Source organism: Chionomys nivalis, chromosome 8, assembly GCF_950005125.1.
Source record: "Chionomys nivalis chromosome 8, mChiNiv1.1, whole genome shotgun sequence".
Classification (NCBI taxonomy): Eukaryota; Metazoa; Chordata; class Mammalia; order Rodentia; family Cricetidae; genus Chionomys; species Chionomys nivalis.
In genome coordinates, this window is record NC_080093.1 from 49,578,381 (window position 1) to 49,602,784 (window position 24,404).

Genomic DNA, 24,404 nt, shown 5'->3' on the forward strand with positions numbered 1-24,404 from the left:
ATATTTGAACCTTTCATCGCTTGTGAGAAGTGAGGACTGTTTTTCCTCCTGCCAGCTGAGAAGTCAGGTTTTGTGACACTAGGTGCATCCCGCCAAAGCTGGCTCCCGACTTGGAACTTTTCTTATCTGATTAAGACGTGGGTGTTAGCAAGGGTCTCCCACCCCAGAGCTAAGAACCGCTGGCTCAGGCCCAGTAGACGCTGAGGACTCTGAGCAAGACCCATCTTCTTCCTAGGTCTCTGCTTTACAAGCTTGAGAAGTGGGGTACCGAACAGGACCACAAAGGTTGCAGGCAGGAAGGGAGGCGGCTGTGGCAGCTCTTGGGAGGACAGCACCAAGTTGAGGTTGTCATCTCTTGGAGCGCACATGTTCACCCCTATACCCCATCCGGCCCCCGGGTGCCCACCAAGTCGACTTTGCGGTCGGGACTCGTTCCCTCCACCCCCAAGCCGGGTGCCGGTGCCCGGTCGCGTCCCGGAAGCGGGGTCGCCCCGCCCCGCGCTGCAGCCCCGCCCGCCTTCGGACGGGGGTGCGGCTCCAGGAAACCGCGCTCTTGCAGCTCCGAGCTCCGACCAGCTCGACGCGCCGGGACCGCCCCGCAGACTCAACCAGCCCACCCGGAGGATCCCACCGGCCGTCCCAACAAGCGCGGCCTACATCCGAACCTCAGACACCTCTATACGGACGGGGTGGACAGGACGGGCATAGCAGAAAGGGGCCCCAGAGACCATGGGGACCCTGGCAGGGCCAGCAGTGGCGAGCAAGCGGGATCCCCAAGACTGAGAAGTGGGCGGCAAGAGCTCCTAGGGCCATGACTTCGGTGTGGAAGCGCCTGCAGCGGGTGGGCAAGCGGGCCGCCAAGTTCCAGTTTGTGGCTTGTTACCATGAACTGGTGTTGGAGTGCACCAAGAAATGGTGAGTAGAAGGGAGGCCTGAGGGAGCCCCCAGACTGATGTGGGACTCGGTTTAGCTTGACCTTTTTGAGTCTGAGAAACTCGCCCCAAGTCTAACGACTAACGGGGTTCCCATCCTAGGTGTGTCTTGCAGCTCGGGGGACTCCAGGAGTTGAGAGGTGTGGAGAGCCTGTGTGGGGCAAGGCTCACAGGCAGGAGGATCTTAGCTCACATTTAAATCAGCTGTGCTCGGGCCTGAGGGAGGAGGCTTCGTTCCTCAAGTCAAGAGCAGCTGGACTGGGTGGCAGTGGAAAACGGAACAAGTTTTGAGATCTCCAGGTGGCCAAGGCTGGAACAGACTTCATGGATCTTAGTTCAGTTCAGAGTGAAGATGTGGCCTTCTCCTTTTCTGCCCCTCCCCCTTCAGCCAGAGTGGGCCCCAGAGGCTGGGGATCTCTCCACAATGTCCTTAAAAGGGGAAACTGAGCTTGGAGGAATGAAGAGGGAGGCGGGGAGAGGCTTAAAGGGGCCTGAGGTCCTAGGGGTGGTAGGTCCAGGAGAGGCGAATCTGTGGAGGGAAAAGTAGGCAGGTGAGGGGCCAACACATGAGAGGGTGCAGGCCTTGTCCTGGGCGGTCAAAGGGCCCTAGGGCTATCTGGCTCACATGCCCCCGCGGGGCAGCTGCCCAGGCCCCTGCGTCACACCCTAAATATATGTGCACACTGGTGTCAGCTTCCCTCGGCTGGATTAGGGCACAGCTGTGGGGGCCTCACAGCCCAGTTGGGGCTAAATATAGAGTCCCAAGGGGGAAGAGCAGTGGGCCAGAACCATGGGGTCTGAAGGGAGGGGAACTAGCAGAGGCTGGGGTCCTTAGGTCAGCCACCAGTAATCTTTGGCCTTGAACATGCTGGGCCCACTGGGAGGCCCTTTATGCAGTAAAGGCAGAGGGAGAATGGGAGCTCGTCGGGGTAACACAGCAGAGCTGGCACTTGAACTCTGGCCTCTGGTTCCTGCCCCAGCATTCTGGGTGAGGCCAAAGGGACTCCGGGCATGGTTCTGGGGAGTAGACAGGAGGTACAGACAGTGTCAGTGGATTGAGTCACAAGCAGCAATGGGTAAAGCCTGCTGGGCTTCTTAGCCAGGAGCCCAGGACAGGAAGCTGCCCCTGCCTAGGTCATAGCTTCCCAGGAAGGCGTGCCTGCCGTCCTGAGTCAGGCTGACCAACCAGGCCACACCCTCTCTAGGCACCCCTGCTGTTTCCCTTTTCTGGGAAGGCCTTGCTGGGCCATTGCCTGTGGTTTGGGGCTGGGAATGGCTGCTTACTTCTAGGTCAGAGGACTCCAGACTCAGCTGTGTGACATTATCTGGCCTACTTCTCTGTGTTCAGAAGCCTCAAAGGTTAAGAGTAAGCCGCTTGTCCTGCCTCAGCCTCCAGGGAGGCAGTGAGCTAGGCAGACCTAGCATCCAGGCACGGGGGGCTGGAAACAAGCAGGGAAGGCTCTCACGCTGCCTTCCCCTGATTCTCTCCTGGACCGACCCCACCCTCCTGGGCAGTGGTTAGAGACTAACTCAAAAAGGCCCTGTCCCCAGGGCCCAGCCAAGTGTTAGTCCGTTGTCTCCACCTTCGCACGTGTCTGCCTTTCCTGCAGCCCATGCTTGCTGTCCATCTTAGCGGTCCCAGCTTGGAAGTCTCCTCCGGCTTCCCTGGGACTCCATTGTCAGCGTCAGTGGGTCTGGATTTAAGGAAGTAGGAGTCCTGCCTGACCCCCTCAGTGCGTGGGGATTGTCTAGTGTCCCTAACCCTGTGCTTCTCTGGCCTCACTCCTCCCATTTGCCCTTGCTCTGCCTCTACCGCTCCCTGAGCCTCAGATCCTTGCATTTGAAGAGTTCCTCCCCTGGAGCCTTCTCTGAAGATCAGCACATAACCACTTCCTCCACTCCTGCCTCTGCTCAGATACCCAGCCAAAGGGACATCAGGCAGGCTCCTTCACGGTACCCACAAAGTCGTTACTAGTTTGTTTTCTTCACACACACTTTTTTCTTCTCTTTCTGTCTCTTATTTATTTATTTATTATTTTTATTGAGACAGGGTCTTACATGTAGCCTTTGTTGGCCTGAAACTTGCTATATAGACCAGGCTGCCCTTGAACTCACAGACCTGCCTCCATCTGCCTCAGGCACTGGCATTGAAGGCCTGCACCACCAAGCCAGGCTTTACCCTCCTTGTCTTTACTTTTCTTCCACCTTCCTTGACCTCAAGGGTCTTGCCTCAGCCCCTTTTCTTCTCCTCTCCTCTGCCCTCAGAACAAGCTGAGCTCCAGAGGAACTCCACAAATATTGTGAACAAATGGACGACTTCATCATCAAGTCTTTGTCTTCCCATGTTTCTGTGTGTGCACACACGTGTGCCTGCTGCTGTCCCTGCCTGTCACTTTTTCTTTTGTTCTCTTTTTTCTTCTAATTTTTAAATTTATTTCATGTGTATTGGTGCCAAGGTGTCAGTTCCCCTGGAACTGGAGTTACAGACAGTTATAAACTTCCATGTGGGTGCTGGGAATTGAACCCAGGTCCCCTGGTAGAATAGTCTGTGCTCTTAGCCACTGAGCCATCTCTCCAGCCTCCATGTCACTCTTTTTCAAAGACCCTGCTGGGCCATAATGTCTCAATCTTCACTGTCCAGGCCTTTGCCCTTCAGTCCCAGCCCCACCCTGCCTGAGCAGCCCCGCCCTACACCCGGTGACCCTAGATAAGAAGCTGCCCGTGCCCTCCTCCTTGGGAAGGGGACCAGAGGAGACCCCCAGGGAGCTAGAGAAAGGAGGAAGAGAAGATGGGGAAGCTAGATTGGGCCTGCTAAGAGTTCTTCCCTTTCTTCCAGGCAGCCAGACAAGCTGGTAGTGGTATGGACTCGGCGGAACCGACGCGTCTGCTCCAAGGTTAGAAAGACTGGCAGCTGGGGGTCCAGGTTGGGAGGCAGAGCCAAGGAGGAGGTAGATGCAAGCTGATGGGAAAGCGCAATCAGGTGCAGGTCATATTGGTGTCCACCGGGAGAAAGGAGGATGGGGGAAGAGGATAGGGCCTAATGGTGATGGGGAAGAGTGAAGACCCAGGAGGACTCCCTGCTGCCTCTTGCAATGGTGAAGGGGAAGGGTGAAGACTCAGGAGGACTCCCTGCTGCCTCTTACAGGCCCACAGCTGGCAGCCCGGCATCCAGAACCCATACCGTGGCACTGTGGTGTGGATGGTCCCAGAGAACGTGGACATCTCTGTGACCTTGTACAGGGTGAGTCTCTGAAGCTCAGGTATAGGCAGAGAATAGCAACGCTGGGTGCGTGGCTCTATTAGTGGGATACTCACCCACAGGGGGAACCAAGTGCTGGAACCAAAAACTTCATGGGTTTGTTGCAAGTGACTGAAGAGATCTTGGAGGGTGGTAGCATTTACCTAACCTGTAGTATCCAGTCTGGGATCAGAAGGCAGGACACAAGGTCTAAAGAGCTGGCTCAGTTAAGAGCACGGCTGTTCTTTTTTTTTTTTTAATATTTATTTATTATGTATACAATATTCTGTCTGTGTATATGCCTGCAGATCAGAAGAGGGCACCAGACCCCATTACAGATGGTTGTGAGCCACCATGTAGTCGCTGGAAATTGAACTCAGGACCTTTGGAAGAGCAGGCAATGCTCTTAACCTCTGAGCCATCTCTCCAGCCCCACGGCTATTCTTCCAAAGAACCTGGTTCCATTCCCAGCCCACACATGGCATCTCACAACCATCTGTAACTCCAGTTCCAGGGGATCCAACACCTTCTTCTCTCTGATAGGGGCACTGCACACACATGGTACACAGACATACATCCTGGCAAAGCATCCATACACATAAAATTAAAATAAATATTTTAAAAAGAAAAAAAGGAGTTAGAGTGCAGGGATGGCTGGAGATGTAACTCGGCTGTACAGCACTGAGGTTTGGGGTGTAATCCAGTACCACACACACTCAGAGAAGCCAGAGTGCATCCCAGGTGGACCCAGCAGGTGTGATACCCCCTCCCAGGCAGTGCAGAGTGCTCTCCTGGCATTGCCCTCCTTGAAACCCTGTGCTCACCAGTGTTCCCCTCTCCAGGACCCTCACGTGGACCAGTATGAAGCCAAAGAGTGGACGTTTATTATTGAAAACGTGAGTGTCTGGGTAGGTCGGATCTGGAATCTCAGGGACCTCAGGGCAGCACTGATGCTTCTGCTGCTTCCCTACTTCCCACACCCGCAGGAGTCCAAGGGACAGAGAAAGGTGCTGGCCACAGCTGATGTGGATCTGGCTCGCCATGCCGGGCCTGTGCCTGCGCAGGTTCCGCTTCGATTGCGACTCAAGCCCAAATCTGTGAAGGTAGTGCACGCTGAGCTGAGCCTCACCCTTTCTGGGGTGCTGCTGCGTGAGGGCCGTGCCACGTAAGTCTCCGCCTGCCCTCCCAGGCCCTAGCCTGTGAACTCTGAGCCCCGCCCTCACCCCTGACTTCAAACCCACAGGGATGATGACATGCAGAGCCTAGCGAGTCTCATGAGTGTGAAGCCTAGTGACGTGGGCAACTTGGACGACTTCGCTGAGAGCGATGAGGATGAAGCCCATGGCCCTGGGGCTCCTGAGGTCCGGGCACGAGGCCCCCAGTCAGGTGGGCTCATAGTCGTCTTTAGGTTGAGACTGCCAAGACCTAAGATGGATCACAACAAGTGTTGGTTGTTCTGGGGCAGGGCCAGCTTGTGCACACCCAGAGAGAGGTCCTTATTACAGCAGCTCCAACCTGGCCAGCAGCTCTGATTGGCCAAGCTTGGTCCTGGTCCTAGGGGTGTATCAGTCTCGAGCAGAGTTCTCTAGAATGGGTCCCCAGTATCTCCCCATGTTCCTGGCCTTCTCTCCTGGAGTGGATGTCCATTTGGTCCCTATGAGGTCACATGAAGTGTGGGCTCTGTCTGGTCCACCTACCCTCAGCCAGTCTGCCTTCCTCCCTTCTGCTTTCCCTCCATCCCTCCTTAAAGCCTTTTATCCTTCATATTTGCGGTTCTTTCTCACTCTTCTCTTTCTGCATCTGGGGGCCTGCCTCTTCTCCAAGGCCGGGGCTGTGCCCTGAGACCGGGGCGTCTCCCAGGTAGGCCCTGAACTCTAGTCGGGGGTCAGGGTGGGGCTCAAACTGTAGAACACTGTCTCGGCCTGACTCTACCCTTCCAATGGATTCCCCCTTCAGATCTCTCGCGAGAGCTGAAGACGCTCTGTGAAGATGAGGAAAGTCACACAGGGCCCCAGCAGGCAGGTGAGACTTGGCCTGAGACTAGGGCTGGGGACTGGACCTTTGTCACAACGCAGTCCTCAGCATCCCCTCCCTCTCCCACTAGCTGCCAGATCCTCTAGTGCTGAAGATACCAGCCCTGCCCCTGTGAGTGCCCCTGCGCCCCCGGCCAGGGCCTCCCGGGGCCAGGGGTCAGAACCAGCTGCTACAGCGGGGGGCCAGGTGGGGCCTGAAACCCCAAGGCCCCCACAGTCCCTACCAGAGACAAGGTAAGGAGCCAGCTCTGTTGCTGTTAGAAACAGATGCATCCCACCCAGCCCCCCCCCCGCCCTCCCCTCCAGTGCTGCCACACTGTCAAGGGTGTGGGGCTCAACGGGAGACCACAACACTTGTCTGTCTGCTCTTTCCTCAGGTCCACCAAGCAGCCAGGCCAGGACATGGTCCCCACCCCAGCCCCTCGGCTCCGGAAAGGCTCGGATGTATCCCGGTCCCCAGTACCCTACACGGGGAATGAGGATCCTCCAACAGGAATGGGTTCTTCTGGGGAGACCCAGGCCCAGATAAGCTCTCAGGAAGGGACAGAGGCCCATGGAACCGAGCCAGAGCCAGACATTGAGGGCAGAGACTTTAGAGATGCTTCAGGAGGAGAAAGATCCGAAGTTGAAGAGGGGGACACTGGGGACAGGGCAGAGGCTAGTGGGGCAGGAAACACAGAGAAGAACACTAAGGAGCCATGCATCACAGCTGGAGAGGCTGAAAAGAGTTCAAAACTCCATCAAGTAGATGCTGAGCAGACGGCAAAGGTACAGCATACAGCGATGGAGGGACCAGAGGATGCAGTACTGGGGCCTAAGACAAGACTTAGGGAAATTCCTGAGGCTCCTCCTAGGAGTGCTCAGAGGAGGATGGGTGTAAGGACCCAGGAAGAGGCTCACAGTGACCCGAACCAATCTCCAGCAGAGCCTGAAAGACATCTAGGGCCCCTCAGTGGTGCCAGGCCTGCAGACCAAGAGAGAGAAAGCCCGGAGGTTAGGGGTGAAGCCCCTGTTATTGGGAGGACAGGCCTGGAGCAGGGTCCCTCTGCTGGAGCAGCAAGCGCTGGGCCCCAGGGCAGCAGCTCTCAGGAAGTCCTGCCAGTGGACCAGAAGGTAGGATCTGGAGATATGAGGGCCAAGGAGGCAGAAGTTGGGGAGCCAAGGGTTCTAGAAACAGAGACTGGAGGGGTGCCTTGGAAGGTTATAGGGATACCAATTACAGATGCTGGGAGACCTGAGTCCCCAGAAATAGAGACTGGTACAGCAGAATCTGAAACATTGGAGGCCCAAGAGTCAGAAGCAGCAAGATCAGAGGTCCTGGAGCCAGAGGCTACCCAAACAGCACAGTCTGAGGTACCGAGGATCCAGGATAAAGAGATTGGGGTTCTGGGAATGCTGAGGACAGGGACTGAGAAAAGGGAGTCTAAGGAATTTGGGATCCAGAAAACAGTTGGGGGTTCTACAGTTCCAGGTACCAAGACAGTGACAGCAGAAACAAAGATATTGGAAGCCCAGGAGGTAGCAGATGGGGGAGCTGGTGTGCTGAAGATAGAGGCTGAGATACTGGGAACCCCAAAGACAGAGGCTGGGGAGGCAGAAGCTAGAATATTGGAGACTCAGAAGGTAGCAGCCAGAGGTTCAGAGGTTCCAAAGGTGGAGGCAGAGATGGCAAAGGCTGATATACTGGGAATGCAGGAGACAGAGGTGGGGACTTGGAGTATTCCAAGGATAGAGACTGAAACAGCAGTAACTGAGATATTGGGGACCCACAAGATAACATTTGAGGATTCAGGGCCCCCACAAATACAATCTAGAAGAAAAGAGACACAGGAAACAGAGGTGGGAGGTTTGGGTGTTTCAGTGATAGGGGCAGCAGAAGATGGCATATTGGGGACCCAGGAAATACCCACAGGTCATGAAGTACTTTGGGTCGAAGCTGAGAAACCAGAAACCGAGATGGAAGACTCAGGGGTTCTGGAGGTAGACACTGGGCCAGCGGAAACCAAGATCTTAGAGGCTCCAGAGATAGCAGCTGGGGCTTGGGGGGTTCTGGGAATAGGAATCGAGGGAGCCAGGGTCTTAGAAATGGAGGCTGACTCTTCAGAAGTCCCAGAGACAGAAGCCAAAGAACTATCTGGGGGTTCTGTGGCACTGAGAATAGTGGCTGGGACAACAGAATCTAAGATGTTAGAAGCCCAGAAGACAGAAGTGGGGGGCCCTGGGATTTCACAGGTAGAGGTTGGAGGGGCAGAGACTGAAATACTGGGGACCCAGAAAATAGCATCTGGTGGTTTAGGAGTTCCAGGGACAGAAGCTAAGATGGACGAGTCTGAGATCTTGGTAGCCCTGGAGACAGAAGAGATTTGGGAGATCCCAGAGGTAGAGACAGAAGCAGTGGATACTGAGTTATTTGGGACCCAGAAGGCAGAAATAGAAGGTTTGGAGACCCCAGAGTTAGAAGCTGAGACAGTAAAATCTGTGATTCTGGAGGCCCCAGAGATAGAAGTGAGGGAATCAGGGCTCCTGGGAACAGAGAATGAGGTAGCGGAAGCTGGGATGCTGGAAACCAGGAAGATAGAAGCAAGGGATTCTGGGATCTCCAGGCCAGAGGCTGGAACAACAGAGGCTGAGGTACTGAGGGCCCAGAGAAAAGAAACTATAGTTTGGGGATCTGAGGAAGCAAAGACTGATACTTTGGAGGTCTGGGAGCCTGGAGCTTGGGGAGCCCTCAAGTGTGAGGCCTTAAGCATTGCAGTGAGTAGGCCAAGAGCTTCTGGGGCCAAAGACATAGCACCAGAGGCCTCCAGAGTACAGGAGACAGAAAGCAAATTTTTGGGGCTAGTAGAGGCCAAGTCTTGGACTTTGGGGCCCCAGGAAGCAGAGAGGGAGGGGTTTGAGTCTCCAGAGAATAAATCTGATATTTTTGAGGCCCAGGAAGCAGAATGTGGGGTCTTGGAAACCATGAAGGGAAAAGAAGCTGGTGAAAGTCTTCAAGAGGCCAACCTGACTAAGGCACGGGTGGCCAGTGGGGCAGGGGCTGGGGGACCCAGGCCCTCGGGGGCCTCTTCCCCAGAGGAGCCTGAAGAGGACAGGAGGCTGCCGGGCAGCCAGGTAGGGATGGGGGCCACTGATGGCCAGTCTACTTCTTCCACTAACCTGGGGCTGAGTGAACGGTGACTCTGCATGGACCCACCTGGTGGACCAAGAAAGATTTTGATGGGGTTTTGATGGGGAGGGGATTCAGCTTCAAAGAAGGTCCTCCTCCCTCCTCCCTCAGGATGCCTGGCTCTTCCACCCTGCTAGGCTGCATGGAGCTGGGTACCCTTAAGCTGATTTTCTGGGCTGACTTTGAAGTGTGGCTGCTGGTGGCCTCTGACCTTGCCTGGGCACCACTGACCTTTTAGGTGACCTTACCCAAGCTGGCAACCCAATGCTCTGGCCAGTGTTTCTGGTGATCTTTGTAAACTCCAAACTGGGGTAGTTTTATGCCAGGCCTGAACTTCCTCAAAGGGTGGAGGACGTGTCATTAGAATACATCCTCTGATCACTCTTGTGTCCCCAGGCACCACCTGCCCTGGTCAGCTCCAGCCAGTCCCTGCTGGAGTGGTGCCAGGAGGTCACCAATGGCTACCGTGGTGTCTGCATCACCAATTTCACCACATCCTGGCGCAACGGCCTGGCCTTCTGTGCTATTTTACATCGATTCTACCCAGACAAGATGTGAGTGCCAGGGACATGGGGAGGGCTGGGGAGGGAGCCTGCAGGGATATTAGTGCCAACCATTTCTGACCAGCACATTCTCTCTGCAGCGACTATTTCTCTCTTGACCCCCACGACATCAAGCAGAACAACAAACAGGTGAGATGAGGAGGAGCCATGGCTGAAGAAAGGGTCTAGCTAGAGAGTCAGGCTGCTGGCCCCAGAGTTAGAGACTCTGAGGTGCAGGACCCTGGTCTACTTTTGGAAACTTTAAAATCTTTTTGGTTATTAAATTGTTTGCCCTAATTTTGTTTTGATGTTTTTAATTTTAAAAGCATATTTCCCTAGATTTCCTTAGATAGTTGTTTATTTATTTATTTATTTGCCAAAAATCATCCTTTGATAACTGGGTGGGCGATGTGCAGTTGCTAGGTAACAGTGAGGGCGGGCCTTGTTGCTAGATTTCCCTCTGCAGGAGGGTGAAGGCGTTGCTAAGCAAATCCTGGCTCTAGAGTCTCAGGGACCCCTAGGCTGGCTTGGATCCGGAGTGTTGCTAGATCGCTGCTGCTTCTGACCAGAATGCACCCTTTCTAGGCTTTTGATGGCTTCGCTGCCTTGGGCGTGTCTCGCTTGCTGGAGCCAGCGGACATGGTGCTTCTGTCCGTACCTGACAAGCTCATCGTCATGACGTACCTGTGCCAGATCCGAGCTTTCTGTACTGGGCAGGAGCTGCAGCTGGTGCAACTGGAGGGCGGTGGTGGCTCTGGCACTTACCGCGTGGGCAACGCCCAGCCGAACCTGCCCGACGGCCTGGACGCAGGAGACCTGGCACAGCGGCTACGGGAGCATGGGGCTGAAGCGCCCACAGAGCCCAAGGAGGCTGTGAACCGCGGGACTGGGGCGGTACCCAAGGTGGCCTCTAGAGACACGGACCTGGGCTACACCTCCAAGGATGGGGAGACTGAGGCTACCCAGGAAGCAAGCTCCCCAAACGCACCCTCCGATGGTCCCAGAGCCCGGTCATCCACGTCCCCCGTGGCCCCCACAGAGGGGCTGGTAAACGGAGTTGGGACGCCGGGTGGTACGAGTGGTGTGAGACTGAGACGGTCCTCGGTCAATGGGGAGACCGGGCCGGTACCCCCACCCCGAGCACACGGCTCTTTCTCCCACGTGCGCGATGCTGATTTGCTAAAGAAGAGGCGATCCAGGCTACGGAATAGCAACTCCTTCTCTGTGGATGACCCGGACTCTGGAGCTGCAGTCGGCGCGGGACCTGCAGGAATTGGGGCTGTGGTGAGCACCCCTACCCCGCTGCAGCTTAGGATAGTGGGGAATTTTCAGAGAGGGCCCTGAGTGGTCCTGATGGCAGGGTTGGTGCAGGGGTGGCAGCTTCAAAGAAGTCGCTTCGCTAGATGCTGGGATGCACTTCAATCAGATGGAGCCTGGTGCTGTGGAAGGGTCCCCGGGTATGGCACTAGGCTTCCTGTTCGGGGACAAAGCCCACAGAACACCTAGACTTCCAGTTTTGTACATGTGAGCGGTTCCGAACATTTGTTAGAAACATCTGCCCAGTTTGTAGAAACATAGGCAAGAAGTTCCCAAAAGGCTCCAAGTTCTGCACCAGTTCTTAGGGCCTATTCTTTCTCGGTGGGTGGCCTTGGGTGTCGCCTAGCAACCACCTAGCCCAATAGCTAGAGAAAGGAATACTGTCCTCTGGTGGCCCCTGTAGCTCCTCCCAGCCTCCAGATTAACCCCTGAGGCTTAATAGGAATTAGTAGGTGGGGCTTCTTGCCTCCACACCATGCCCTATAGGTGTCAGGTCATCTCTCTCTCTCTCTCTCTGTCTCACACACACACACACACACACACACACACACACACACTCCTCCTTGTGCTAAAGGAGAGATGGCGCTACAGAAAGCTCTGGGACTCCAGATAGTCTGAGGGTTCAGTATGGGCCGATGGACAGTTTTCCCTGGTGAAAATAGAGGACCAAAGAAATAACTCAGTAGTAGAGCATTTGCCTAAGAAGTCCTGGGTTCAAACCCCAGTGTCACAAAATGCGAGGCAGGGTGGCAGATGCCTGTAATCCTAGCACTTGGGAGGTAGAAGCAGAAAAACCAGAGTTCAAGCCCTTTCTAAACAGAACAAGTCAGGGCTAGGGGGTGGTGGCTTAAGTAGGTAAAGAGCTTACCACACACGCATGAGGACCTGTAAAAAGCCTGTAGAAATCTGGGTGCGATGCCATGTGCCTGGGAGGTGGAGACAGGAGGTTCCCTAGGGCTTGCTGACCGCCCAGTGTAGCTAATCCGTGAGCCCTAGCTCCAGTGAGAGACACTGTCTCAAAAATAAGGTGGGGGAGTGATGGCTTATCAGGCAGAGGTTCCATCACGAAGCATGAGGGCCTGAGCTCTATCCCGGGGGTCCATATATGACGGAAGGAGAGAACCAGTTCACACACGTGTCCTCCACCCTCCACACGTGTGCTCCCCCAATCCATAAATAAATCTAAAAAAGAAAGGAAGAGAGGAAGGAAGAAAACACGATGGTGTGTAATAGAGGAAAGCAGGAGTTATCTGGCCGCCACACATCACACCTACACACACGCTCACATGCGTGCACACACACCCTCACGCGCGCGCACACACAAGCATGCAACACACGCATCACACGAATTGACAGAGGAGAAAAGAATATGGGAAGGTCTGGTTCTCAAATGAGGAGGCCCACACAAGCTGGTATCAAGGACATTCCGACCACATTTAGGGAACTGACAGTCGTCTCCATGAAGTCCCCAGATGGCAGTGAGGCCAGTCTGAGAGTAGGAGCCCTGAGGGAAGTTCCAAAGACACGTGGGGATGAGACTAGAGAGGCATTTCCTGTAGGAGGAGGTGGCCGGAGGACTTCTAGCCCAGTTGGCTAATGTAGGTCAGTAACTCTTTAAGTCACAAAGGGGAGGATTCAATGGTCACCCTTCTGGGGCTGAGTCCCAGCATCTGGTCTTTCCAAACTAGGCCCTCCTCCTGCACTTGTCCCACAGGAGATATTTGACCCATGAGATGAGAAAAGGCCCTCCCTCTCATTGGCTGGCTTTGCCCCTACTGTTTTGGGAGGGTGTTCATCCCCACTCCACCCTTGGAGGCTCCCCATCAGAGAAAGCACAGAAAGAGGAATTTGGGTCAGACATGAGGAAGAAGCTTTGGGATTCCCACAGGGCTGGTGTGAGTAAGCATAAAAGCCGCTGACATTTGCTTTCTTCACCCCCTCCCCCGATTCTGCCTGCTTTGCCAGGTGGGCCATCCCCCTGATTCCTTGGCTTCCCACAGTGCCCCTTCCAGGAAGCCATGATTCCTGCCTTTTATGGGCGGGAATAGTGAAGTTGAGGGAGATGAAGAGGCTGCAGCTGTGAACTTGGGTTCTGAGCTTGCAGTACTCATTGGCGCCCTCTGCTGGGCTCCACACAGTTGACACCTCTGTCACACACCCCCACACACTCTCCACCCTGGTCAAGCCACTCCTGGGCTTTTGCCCTGAGGATAAGGATCAAAAGTGTGAAATCCCTTTGCAGAGTGACAAGAAGCCACCCCTGCATGGTGTCAAACTGGGAGCTAAAGTTTCCTCAGATGCCGGTCTGGAGTCGGCCATTTTACATGCAAAGACACAACCAAACCCAGGCTTGGGAACAAGTTTTGAGTTAGACAGTTCTGGGCCGTAGATCAAGTTCTGGGGCAGACTTCATCTCTGGTCCCTGTTCCCTTGTCTGAAGAGCGATACTAGCCTCTGCTTCATGAGGTCCTTGAGGAGACATCTGTGCTTAGCAGTATTGTTTTTAGTTGTGGGCCTTGTGTGCTGGACCCTGGGTCTATCTAAAGGGTCAGTCTCTGGGAGAGATGGCCCTGGGTCTATCTAAAGGGTCAGTCTCTGGGAGAGATGGCCCTGGGTCTATCTAAAGGGTCAGTCTCTGGGAGAGATGGCCCTGGGTCTATCTAAAGGGTCAGTCTCTGGGAGAGATGGCCCTGGGTCTATCTAACGGGTCAGTCTCTGGGAGAGATGGCCCTGGGTCTATCTAAAGGGTCAGTCTCTGGGAGAGATGGCCCTGGGTCTATCTAAAGGGTTGATCTCTAGAAGAGATGGTCCTGGGTCTATCTAAAGGGTCAGTCTCTGGGAAAGATGGCCCTGGGTCTATCTAAAGGGTCGATCTCTAGGAGATGGCTCAGGGGTTAAGAGCACAAATTGTTCTTACAAAGGACCCGAGTTTGGTTCCTGTACCCACATCCAGCGGCTCACATCTGCCAATAACTCCAGCTCCAGAGGATCTGACGCCCTCTTCTGGCTGCTAGGGGCACCTGCTCTTGTATGGACATTTCCACACACAAAAAAACCAGGGCTGGAGAGATGGCTCAGTGGTTTGGAGTGAGTCTTAGTCTTCCAGAGGACCCAAGTTCAGTGCCAAGCACACAAGACAGGCAGTTCACAACAGCCTGTGACTCCAGCTCCAGGTTATCCAATGCCTCTGGTCTCTGAGAGCGCCCACAGACACAAACACACACATATACACACGATCAAAATTAAACCTTTAAAAGGTTTTTAAAAGGTTAACAGGACTGCGGAAAGGTCTTTTTTTTTTTTTTTTTTTTTTTTTTTTGGTTTTTCGAGGCAGGGTTTCTCTGTGGCTTTGGAGCCTGTCCTGGAACTAGCTCTGTAGACCAGGCTGGTCTCTAACTCACAGAGATCCGCCTGCCTCTGCCTCCCGAGTGCTGGGATTAAAGGCGTGTGCCACCATCGCCCGGCTGGGGAAAGGTCTTAATGGGTGAGAACACATAGTGCTAATCCAGAGGACCCAAGTTCAGGTCCCAGCCCCACCCAGGTGACCCACAGCCATCTACTCCTGCTCTAGAGGATCTGATACCTCTGGCCTATGTAGACACCTGCACTCATGCACACACAACCCAATCATACACACTTAATAATCAAGATAAATTTTAAAAATAGTCAGGTGTAGTGGTACAGGCCTTTAATTGCAGTACTCAGGAGACAGAGGCAGGTGGATCTCTGTTAGAGAGTCTGCAGTAACCAACAGCATGAGGAGGTGTGTGGGGTTGATGCTAACGTGAGTAAGCCTTGGGGTGCTCTCTGCCTCAGTGGGAACCAGGACAAACTTCCAGACACTGAGGGCCAGGAAGGGAGGCAGAATGTGTTGAAGGAAGTCTGAGGAGGCCCTTGCAGGATGGGTCCAAGCTGAGCCAGGAGGTCTAGCTGGTTTGGAGCAGTTCAAGATGGAGGGTGGTTTCAGACCAAGAAAGCTTTTTAGGGAACCGAAAGTCCATTGCTGTGACCAGAGGGTGGTGACCTGGTAGGGCTCGGGTGGTAAGGGAATTGAGGTTGAAGCTCCCGACTGTTCTGGGCGTAAGACTGGGGGCTGAGATGGGTTTGGAGAGGTTACTCCGTGAGCAAATGTTCTGAGAAGACCTCTCAGCTTGAGGGAGAAGTGAATGGCAGGGCGTGGTGTGCTGCCCCCACAGCTAATCCAATCCAGACAGGCTAGCCCCTGAGCCAGGGAGGCTGGTCTGAGAGTACACACTGGGGTGACCCGGAAGAGGGGCTAGCAGTATTGTCAAATGAGTTAAAAGTTAGGCCCCGCTGAGCGGTGGTGGTGCACACCTTTAATCCCAGCACTCGGGAGGCAGAGGCAGGCGGATCTCTGTGAGTTCGAGACCAGCCTGGTCTACAAGAGCTAGTTCCAGGACAGGCTCCAAAACCACAGAGAAACCCTGTCTCGAAAAAAAAAAAAAAAGTTAGGCCCCGAGGGCTGGATGGTAGGCTTAGGGGTCTTGCAGAGGACCTGGGTTCGGTTCCCAGCACCATCACAGTTCATAACTGCAGTTCCAAGGGATCTTCAGGCCATCTGACACTCTCTTCCGACCTCTGCAAATACTGAGCACCCATACACTGCTCATACAGACATGCAGGAAAAACACTCAAATAATATAAAATAAATAAATTTAAAATATTTGCAAAAATAACCAGACTCTAGAGACATGGAATGGGGCAAGGTGGAGCCAGACTTGACCCTTCCAGGATAAAATTCTTTAAGTTCTGTGAAGAGCATTGCTGGCTCCAGGTCTAGGATCCTGTCAGGTAGGAGGGTGCCCCCTTCTGGCCAGAGGCTAGATGCCGACTCGGGATAGCCTAGCTCCTGATGAGACTTCTCTGTCACTCAGGGCCACTAGCAGTGATGGAAGTGCCAGCGCTAAGCGACAGGAGCCAGATGATCTGAGGGGCTCTTTGAAGGGATGGGAAAGAGGGAGAAGATAGTGCCCTGGCTATGTCTTTCCCAACCTTTTGCCTCTGACTTATCCTAAAAGAATGACCGACTCAAGGCCCCTGAAGGAGCGTTTGGAAGCAGAGAGGTGGGTGGGCCCAGGCCCACAGATGAAGGTGAAGGCATGCTTTTTCCTTGAGGAAGCCTTTACCCTGAAGGAGGTGCTTGTGAGACTGGAGGAGTAGCTGGGTAGCTGTGTCTGAGAGGACGGATTCTCCCTCCCCTGTGGTTATCTGCACTGACTGGGGGACTGTTGGAAACCCAGCCGAAGCCCTCAGCGGACTCTTTCCACAGGAAGGCCCAAGCCCTGACTCCAGCCTTGACTCAGGCCCACGCACAGCCGCAGCCCCGCAGCAGCCTTCTGGTGAGTGGTGAGCCGGCTTAGCTGATCACAGATCCTTCTGGGGGACTTCCTGGGGGCTTCTGCTAGTTGGAAGAACCCAGCCTGGTGTCTCTCTGCAGGTGGGAGCCTTCCTTCAGAGGAGTCACCCCCTAGTCCAGGGGACGAGGCTGGCCTGGTAAGGAGGACCAGGTGGGTGGAACTGTCGTGGTATTTTCTGAGCAAGGCCTGTGATGAGCTCATCTGCCCTCCGCCTTCCCCCTTCCTCTCCCAGCAACGGTTCCAGGACACAAGTCAGTACGTGTGCGCGGAGCTCCAGGCCCTGGAGCAGGAGCAGAGGCAGATAGATGGGCGGGCCGCTGAGGTGGAGAAACAGCTGAGGAGCCTTATGGAATCAGGTGGGACAGGCATTTGGGAGGCGGCACAGCTCGAATCCCTTTGGTGGCTGGAAGAAGGTTTCTGAGATGCCACTAGGGAACGAGAAGCCCCTTCCCCGAGCCCCGACAGAAGGCAGCTCTGGTGACTGTCCTGACCCGATTCAGGTGCCAACAGGCTGCAGGAGGAGGTGCTGATCGAGGAGTGGTTCACCCTGGTCAACAAGAAGAACGCACTCATCCGGAGGCAGGACCAGCTGCAGCTGCTGTGAGTGAGTCTTCCTCCTTAGGTCCTCCTCTGCCGGCCCCGCCCACAGCTGCTGAGTCTTCCTCCTTAGGTCCTCCTCTGCCGGCCCCGCCCACAGCTGCTGAGTCTTCCTCCTTAGGTCCTCCTCCTCTGCCGGCCCCGCCCACAGCTGCTGAGTCTTCCTCCTTAGGCCCTCCTCCTCTGCCGGCCCCGCCCACAGCTGCTGAGTCTTCCTCCTTAGGTCCTCCTCCTCTGCTGGCCCCGCCCACAGCTGCTGAGTCTTCCTCCTTAGGCCCTCCTCGTCTGCCGGCCCCGCCCACAGCTGCTGAGTCTTCCTCCTTAGGCCCTCCTCCTCTGCCGGCCCCGCCCACAGCTGCTGAGTCTTCCTCCTTAGGCCCTCCTCCTCTGCCGGCCCCGCCCACAGCTGCTGAGTCTTCCTCCTTAGGCCCTCCTCGTCTGCCGGCCCCGCCCACAGCTGCTGAGTCTTCCTCCTTAGGTCCTCCTCCTCTGCTGGCCCCGCCCACAGCTGCTGAGTCTTCCTCCTTAGGCCCTCCTCCTCTGCCGGCCCGCCCACCAGCAGGCCCTTCGATTTGACTCTAGCTTTACAGTAAGGAAAACGGGCTCAGAGAAATCTGAGTAGGCTCCTAAGTGGGGTGACAAGCCACTCTCCCCATCATTGCCTTTACCATCCTGCGTGCCAGAGGCAGCTTTGCTTCCCTTTTGCGTTTGGAGTCGTTTCCCCAGAACAATGTTAGCTTTCTTTTTCAATCAAATAATCCTTTTAGGTTTTTTTTTTTTTTTTTTTTTTTTTTTTTATAAAAGTGGGATGTGGAAAAGGAGCAACATGCATATCTAGAGAGTGACCGAAGGGCAACTGAGAACTCTGCACGGGCACCGGAGCAGCGCTAGGATTCTCCCAGCCCTCCATGGAAACTGATAGGTAGAGATGAAGTGGTCACAGCCTTTGACTCTCCCATCCCACTTTGTCTGACTTGGCACCTTTCCCCATCAGCATCGAGGAACAGGACTTGGAGCGGAGGTTTGAATTGCTGAGCCGGGAGCTGCGGGCCATGTTGGCCATTGAAGGTAGGAAATGGGACAGCAGAGGCGGGAGATAGAACAGGGCCAGGGTGGGCACCCCTCCTGACTCAGGCTCTTGGTCTCTTAGAGTGGCAGAAAACCGTGGCGCAGCAGCACCGAGAGCAGCTCCTGTTGGAGGAGCTAGTGTCATTGGTCAATCAGAGGGATGAGCTGGTCCGGGACCTGGACCAGAAGGAGCGAATGTGAGCCGTGGGACCTGGATGGTTCTGGGAATTGGAGGACCTCAAGGGCGCCTCCTGGAATGGCATGTCTGGAGTCTCAGGGCGGGGCTTGCAATTACGGTCAACTTTGAGGCTAACTTGAACCCTCTGTCCCCAGTGCTCTAGAGGAAGATGAGCGCCTGGAACGTGGCCTGGAACAGCGACGTCGTAAAGTGAGCCGGCAGCTGAGCAGGCGGGAACGCTGCATGCTGAGCTGAATCTCCTGCCTGGTTCTCGCCCTTCTTTTCTCTGGTCATGGACCCTTCCTCGCCAGTCCCCAAGCCTGCACAGCGGAGGACAGAGCCCCTGTGCTCCTTCAGCGGGCAGAAGCAGGGCGGACTGGACCCGCGAACTGGAGCAGTTGAGCCCGCCCGGCAGTATTTATTTATCGAGTGTGTGTGAATGTTTTGGTGGTGGCCAGGATTCCAGGGCGCTGCACAGAACTCCCTCCCTCCCTTCCCCCCCAGAGCGGAGCCTGCCTGCCACCTACATCCTTCCCTTTGTGTCTGGAGCAATAAAGTTGGAGCGCCTGCCCTTTCTCAGGAGGACTTCAAGAGAAGAGGGTGGGGCTTAGGCTAATAATGCTGTCTATGTGATTCCAGCCCGGGCCAGCCGAGCTTGGAGGTTCTTAGACATGCCCTTCCAAGGATGAGGGCCAGAGGGAAAACTCATTTTGAAAGAAAATCCGAAATCGCAGGCGTGGTGGTGATAAACAGCTATAATAAATCCAGTATTTGGGGTGATGGTGTAGGTAGAAAGAGCAGGAATTCAAGGCCAGCCTTGACTATGTTGGTGGTGGCACTTCCCTGCCCCTCTCCGCCCCCAGAGTTTCTCTGTGTAGCTTTGGAGCCTGACCTGACACTCTGCAGACCAGGCTGGCCTCGAACTCACAGATATCTGCCTGCCCCTGCCTCCCAAGTGCTGGGATTAAAGGTGTGTGCCACCTCCCGGCTCATATTTTTTTCTTTCTTTTTAAGATTTGTTTCTTTGTTTTTACATTCATTGGTGTTTTTGCCTGCACGTATGTCTGTGTGAGGGTGTCAGAATGTCAGATCTTGGAGTTACAGACAGTGTGAGCTTCCATGAGGATGCTGGGAATTGAACCCAGGTCTGTTGGAAGAGCAGTCAGTGCTCTTAACCTCTCTTAACCACTGAGCCATCTCTCCAGCCCATCATGGCACATATTTTAATCCCATCACTGGGGAGGCAGATCTCTGTGGATTCAAGACCAGCCTGGTTTACATCATTCTAAAGGGGAAAAAATGAAATGGGTCTGGATCTCTGTGAGTTCGAGACCAGCCTGGTCTACAGAGCTAGTTCCAGGACAGGCTCCAAAGCCACAGAGAAACCCTGTCTCGAAAAACAAAAAACAAAAAACAAAAAAAAAAAAAAATGAAATGGGTCATTCAGATAGCCCAGTGGATAAAAGCATTTGTTGGGCAAACTCGAGGATCTGAGTTCAATCCCTGGAACCACCTGAAGGAGTGAACAAAATCCACAAAGTGGTCCTTTGACTTCCAAACATGCCCTGTGCCTCCACGTGTGAGTGCACCCCCCCCAGATTTCTTTCTTCTTTTTTTTTTTTTTTGGTTGATGTACACATGTACTCACACTTTCAACTGTGTTCCCACACAGACTGAGCCCAGAGCCTCTTGGTGCATGCTAACCAAGCGTCCCGTTTAATGTTTTAAATTAACATTATCCCCTGACATCCTGTACCCACAACCACTTCCTGCTCTGCTCCCCAAGCTCTCCACAGGGCCTCCTGTTCAAGGGCCTCCAGTGTACGTGAGGTATGTGAGCTGAAGATCCGCCACCTGATTTGTATCAGCAGGCTGGGGTCTGTTCTGGTGTTGGTGCTGGAATGGTTTGCTCCAGTGCCGGGGGGTCAGGAGGCATAGTGCTCAGAGCCAGCTCATCTTGACCTAGGATGCCATCTTGGTCTTCATCTGTTCTAGAGCCACTGGGGCCAAAGAATTTCACCATGGCACGAACCTGTGGCAGCTCTGAGAAGGTCTGTACCGCTAACAGCATGGCCAGGAGCCCCAGGAGCAAGTAACCTGGGGAGAAGAGCTAGTTAGGGTGGCTCTTAGGGTGCTCACAGTGCTTCCCACCCAATTCCCAGTGTGATGGCCGCCCCGGCTCTACATGCAGCTCCCAACATGGCCCCAGTGCTCTTTGGACTCCAACACTCATTTCACACTCTAGGATAGGATCCCTCTCGGAGCTGTAGTCCAGGCTTCTCTACCCTCCTCCTTTCTGGACTCACCAAGAAGTGCGAACTGTCCAAAGTGGTAAATGGCTGGATGCAGGCCACGCCCACGGCCAGGCAGCAAGTCCCCTAGGCTGATAGTGCTGAGGGAGCCGAAGCAGAAGTAGGTGGCCTCCAGCAGGCTGCAGTCACCCTGCATAGCCCACAGCACCAGGGCTGGCAGCAGTACAAACACACAGGCCACCAGAAGTCCCAGTCCTGCTGCTTGGAGCAGGGCAGCCTGGGCTGCGGCCAGCTGCCACCGAACAGCTACCCAGACAGCTGGAGAATTGAACACAGGCAATAGGCAGTGGCGCAGGGCAGCCACAAGAGCTAGGGAGGCTGGCAGCCCAAGGGTTGCATAGACCACGCAGAAGGCCTTTCCGCCTGCAGACAGTGGGGCCATATGGCCATAACCTGGAAAAGAGAGAGCAGGGGCTGGGAGCTTTTGAGTGGGATGCCTATTGAAGTCACATTTTCTCCATCTCCTCCCACAGAAGGCTGCCTTTTGGGACCCAAAATGACATGAACACCAGGCTAGGGTCCTCTTTGCCTGGATGGTGGGCAGGTCCCTTACCCTCACTGGGTTACTGTTGTCTCTTCTGGAAAATTAACCCTGAAGACACTCATTGAGACCTTTTGTGCTGGAACAACTTAGAACTGATGTCTTTGACAGGTCCTCCCTCTCTCCCTTTCCCTGTCCTTCCCATGGAACCTATGTTCTGTCTTTGACGGGGCCTCCCTCTCTCCCTTTCCCTGTCCTTCCCATGGAACCTATGTTCTGTCTTTGACGGGGCCTCCCTCTCTTCCTTTCCCTGTACTTCCGATGGAACCTAGAGAGCCTCGTGCATTCCAGGCAAGTGCTCAGCTGATATACCCCAGCCTGATACCGGCTTCCTGAGGTTTTATCAGGGTTTCTCTGTGTAACAGTCCTAACTGTCCTGGAACTCGCTTTGTAGACCAAGCTGGCCTCAAACTCACAGAGAGCCACCTGCTTCTGCCTTCCAAGTGCTGGGATTAAAGGTGTGTGCCACCATCACCTAGCTATCAGTTATCTTAATCAGTATTTCCGTATCTTCAACCAGTGGGGTGCCATCTGCTTTCGCCCCCCATATATGCATCCTTTCTTTCTATGTGCCAAATCTTGTGCTACTCTGGATCTAAATCTGCCCAGACCCTGGTTTATGGTGGGGAAAGCAAGTAAGGAAACAAGAGGTTCTGAAAATGAACTTTTTGGTATGCATGAGAGACAGCATCTAGAGCCATAGAAACAGGGGCAGAATAGGGAAAGGTGGGAGAGTGGAGCATGCTGGGAGAACAGGATCAATGGTGTTCACAGGTTGTAAACTCCAAAGCCCATAGGAATCAGATGTCATGAGGACCGGGTGTGCCAGAGGCAGGCCCCATTCTGCGCCGCCAATTGGAAACAAACTTGGAAATACATATTTTACTTTAAAAAGTATTTAGACTATTTACAGGACAACAAAGCAAAACCGTAGGACTTTATTTCCCTGTGCCTAGGCACATGCTGTTCCCCTGGCCAGGAATCTCATCAACCCTACTTATTTCTGCACCCTGGTGACTGGCTCAGAGCAGCTCACTACTTCCTCTCCTCAGCCTCCTCAGAGTGTGGCTGTGTTTCCCACAGCACCCCTCCATCCAAGAACCTCTCCCACCCTGTCGTGTTGTTGTCCTGGCTTCAGGCCTATGTGATCTGGGCTTCTCTTCTGGACTCAGAGTGCATAGGGGTGGGGCTAGGAAGGCCACACCCCTTCTGGCAGCTTAAGTGGAGGCACCAGTTGGGGTGTGTTGTGTGGGGAGCCCCAGTTATGATGTCAGGCCTGATAGAGCCTTGGCTTTGTCTGGAGCTTTGGATGGGGGAAGGGCTGCATGCTCGGGCTCTCAGGTCTTCTAGATTGCCCGGTGGTGGTGGCCTACCGGTGGTGGTGAGGATGCTGGCGGTGAACAGCAGAGCTGAGGGCAGATCCCAGTTGCTTTCCTCTGAGCCGTTTCCCAGGCTGGAAACTCCATGAGCCTGTGCCCTCAGGACCGCACCTAGCAGCTCCTCCAGCGCCTTAGGTGGCAAGCAGGCCCTGTGCTCTGCCTGGAAGGTAGACAGCTCAGCCTGGAGCTGTGCCTGGAGTTGCAGTGCTGGAGGACCCTCCAGGGCCTGAAGCACCACAGCCCCGAGGCCCATGGCCAGCAGGTGAGCTACAATCAGGAGCAGGTAGCGGGCCCAGGGCTTCAGTCTCCCCATAGCATGGCACTGAGTCTGGGGCAGTAAGGGAGCTGCCTAAGTCACCACAGGCACTGGGGAGGGGTTGCGAAGGGCGTGGCTGGGAGGAGGTGCTGCGTGGGTAGGTGGCTGAGCAGGGTGTGAATGGAGGGAGGTGAGTCGGAGCACTCCCAGTTTCTGGCGCAAGACATGGCACTGGGGGTGGCTGGAGGAAGGCTCTGTGGTAAGAACATCAATCTTAGCCTGGAGAGGGCCTCACAGGGACTCAAAGTCACAGTTCCTCAGTGTCTATTCCATTTCACTCATTCAGACACCAGGAAAGATGGCAGACACAGGTTTCTCCCCTCCTGCTGCTCACACAAGAATCTGCTGAGAAACCACCAGGGAAGGCAAGCTTCTCAGGAAAACTCTTGGAAGGAAGTACTATTTCTTTTTTTTTTTTTTTTTTTTTGGTTTTTCGAGACAGGGTTTCTCTGTGGTTTTGGAGCCTGTCCTGGAACTAGCTCTTGTAGACCAGGCTGGTCTCGAACTCACAGAGATCCGCCTGCCTCTGCCTCCCAAGTGCTGGGATTAAAGGCGTGCGCCACCACCGCCCGGCAGGAAGTACTATTTCAACCAGAGAAGAAGCCAGTTATGAGCTGGGCTGTGGTGGTGCATGCCTTATCACAGCCTTCAGGAGGCAGAGGTAGGCCTGAGTTTGAGGTCAGAGTAGTCTACAGAGTGAGCTCCAGAGCAGCCAGAGCTACACAGAGAGCCCGTCTTTATAGAAAAACAAAGTGAAGCCAGCCCCAGCACTGGGAAGATGGTTCGGCTGTAAGGAGCACTTGCCGCTCTTCCAGAGCGCCTGGGTTTGATTCCTGGCACCTACATGGCACCTTCCAATTGCCTATAACTCTAGTTCCAGGGGATCTGACCCTTCTTTGGCCTCCTCCAGTACCAGGCACACTTGTAGTGAAGACATACATGCAGGCAAAACAACCATATATATAAGCATACAGGGTCGAGTGTGGCACACACCTTCAAACCCTGCACTTGGGAGACAGAAGGGCGATCTCTTTGAGTTTGAGGTCAACCTGATCTATATAGTGAGTTCCAAGACAGGGCTACAGCGTAAGCCTGTCTCAAAATTAATAAAATTAAATAAAAAAAATAAAGTAACAAAAAAGTAAGTCATAGCAATCAAGAGACTAACCATGAGGAAAGATCTGAGGACGGAGGTCTTTGAGGACAGTGGACGGGGAAAGATGATTCTATGGCATTCTGGGTGGAACAGTGGTGGTCTAGGCGGAGGGCAGAAAAGAGTTGTGAGATAGATGGAAATAGTTGGGGAGAAAATGAGGTAGGAGCCCTCTGGACAGGTTATGCTGCCAAACTTCCTGTCCCAGCTCTTGTGAGGATCTCCTTGCCTGGCCAGACTGCAGACCAGGAATG

The 24,404-nt window shown here is 54.4% G+C and overlaps 2 protein-coding genes across 20 annotated transcripts; one reads left to right on the forward strand and one right to left on the reverse strand.

The window, feature by feature from the left end:
• The first annotated feature begins 558 nt into the window (after positions 1–558).
• On the forward strand, positions 559–19,393 carry Ehbp1l1 (EH domain binding protein 1 like 1). Of its 19 annotated transcripts, none has more exons than XM_057777540.1 (21): positions 559–915; positions 3,769–3,826; positions 4,078–4,173; positions 5,013–5,066; positions 5,157–5,335; positions 5,414–5,556; positions 5,995–6,030; positions 6,127–6,192; positions 6,275–6,437; positions 6,581–7,556; positions 9,132–9,314; positions 9,766–9,923; positions 10,013–10,061; positions 10,497–11,195; positions 16,519–16,588; positions 16,669–16,742; positions 16,839–16,962; positions 17,107–17,206; positions 18,198–18,271; positions 18,354–18,468; positions 18,605–19,393. In XM_057777540.1, exons 1-21 carry the CDS (start codon positions 812–814, stop codon positions 18,702–18,704), a joined length of 3,621 nt encoding a protein of 1,206 aa, XP_057633523.1. In that variant the 5' UTR covers positions 559–811; the 3' UTR covers positions 18,705–19,393. The 19 variants fall into 19 exon arrangements, 18 of the variants coding, with proteins under 18 accessions (XP_057633523.1, XP_057633525.1, XP_057633527.1 ...); XM_057777542.1 differs by having other exon boundaries at positions 6,581–7,316; XM_057777544.1 differs by having other exon boundaries at positions 6,581–6,971.
• Positions 19,394–20,169: 776 nt separating this feature from the next.
• Positions 20,170–22,994, reverse strand: Kcnk7 (potassium two pore domain channel subfamily K member 7). The gene is made up of 3 exons (XM_057779547.1): positions 22,676–22,994; positions 20,756–21,154; positions 20,170–20,546 (listed from the first exon to the last, which is right to left on the reverse strand). The coding sequence occupies exons 1-3, from the start codon at positions 22,992–22,994 to the stop codon at positions 20,314–20,316; spliced, it is 951 nt and encodes a 316-aa protein (XP_057635530.1). The 3' UTR covers positions 20,170–20,313.
• Positions 22,995–24,404: the final 1,410 nt, after the last annotated feature.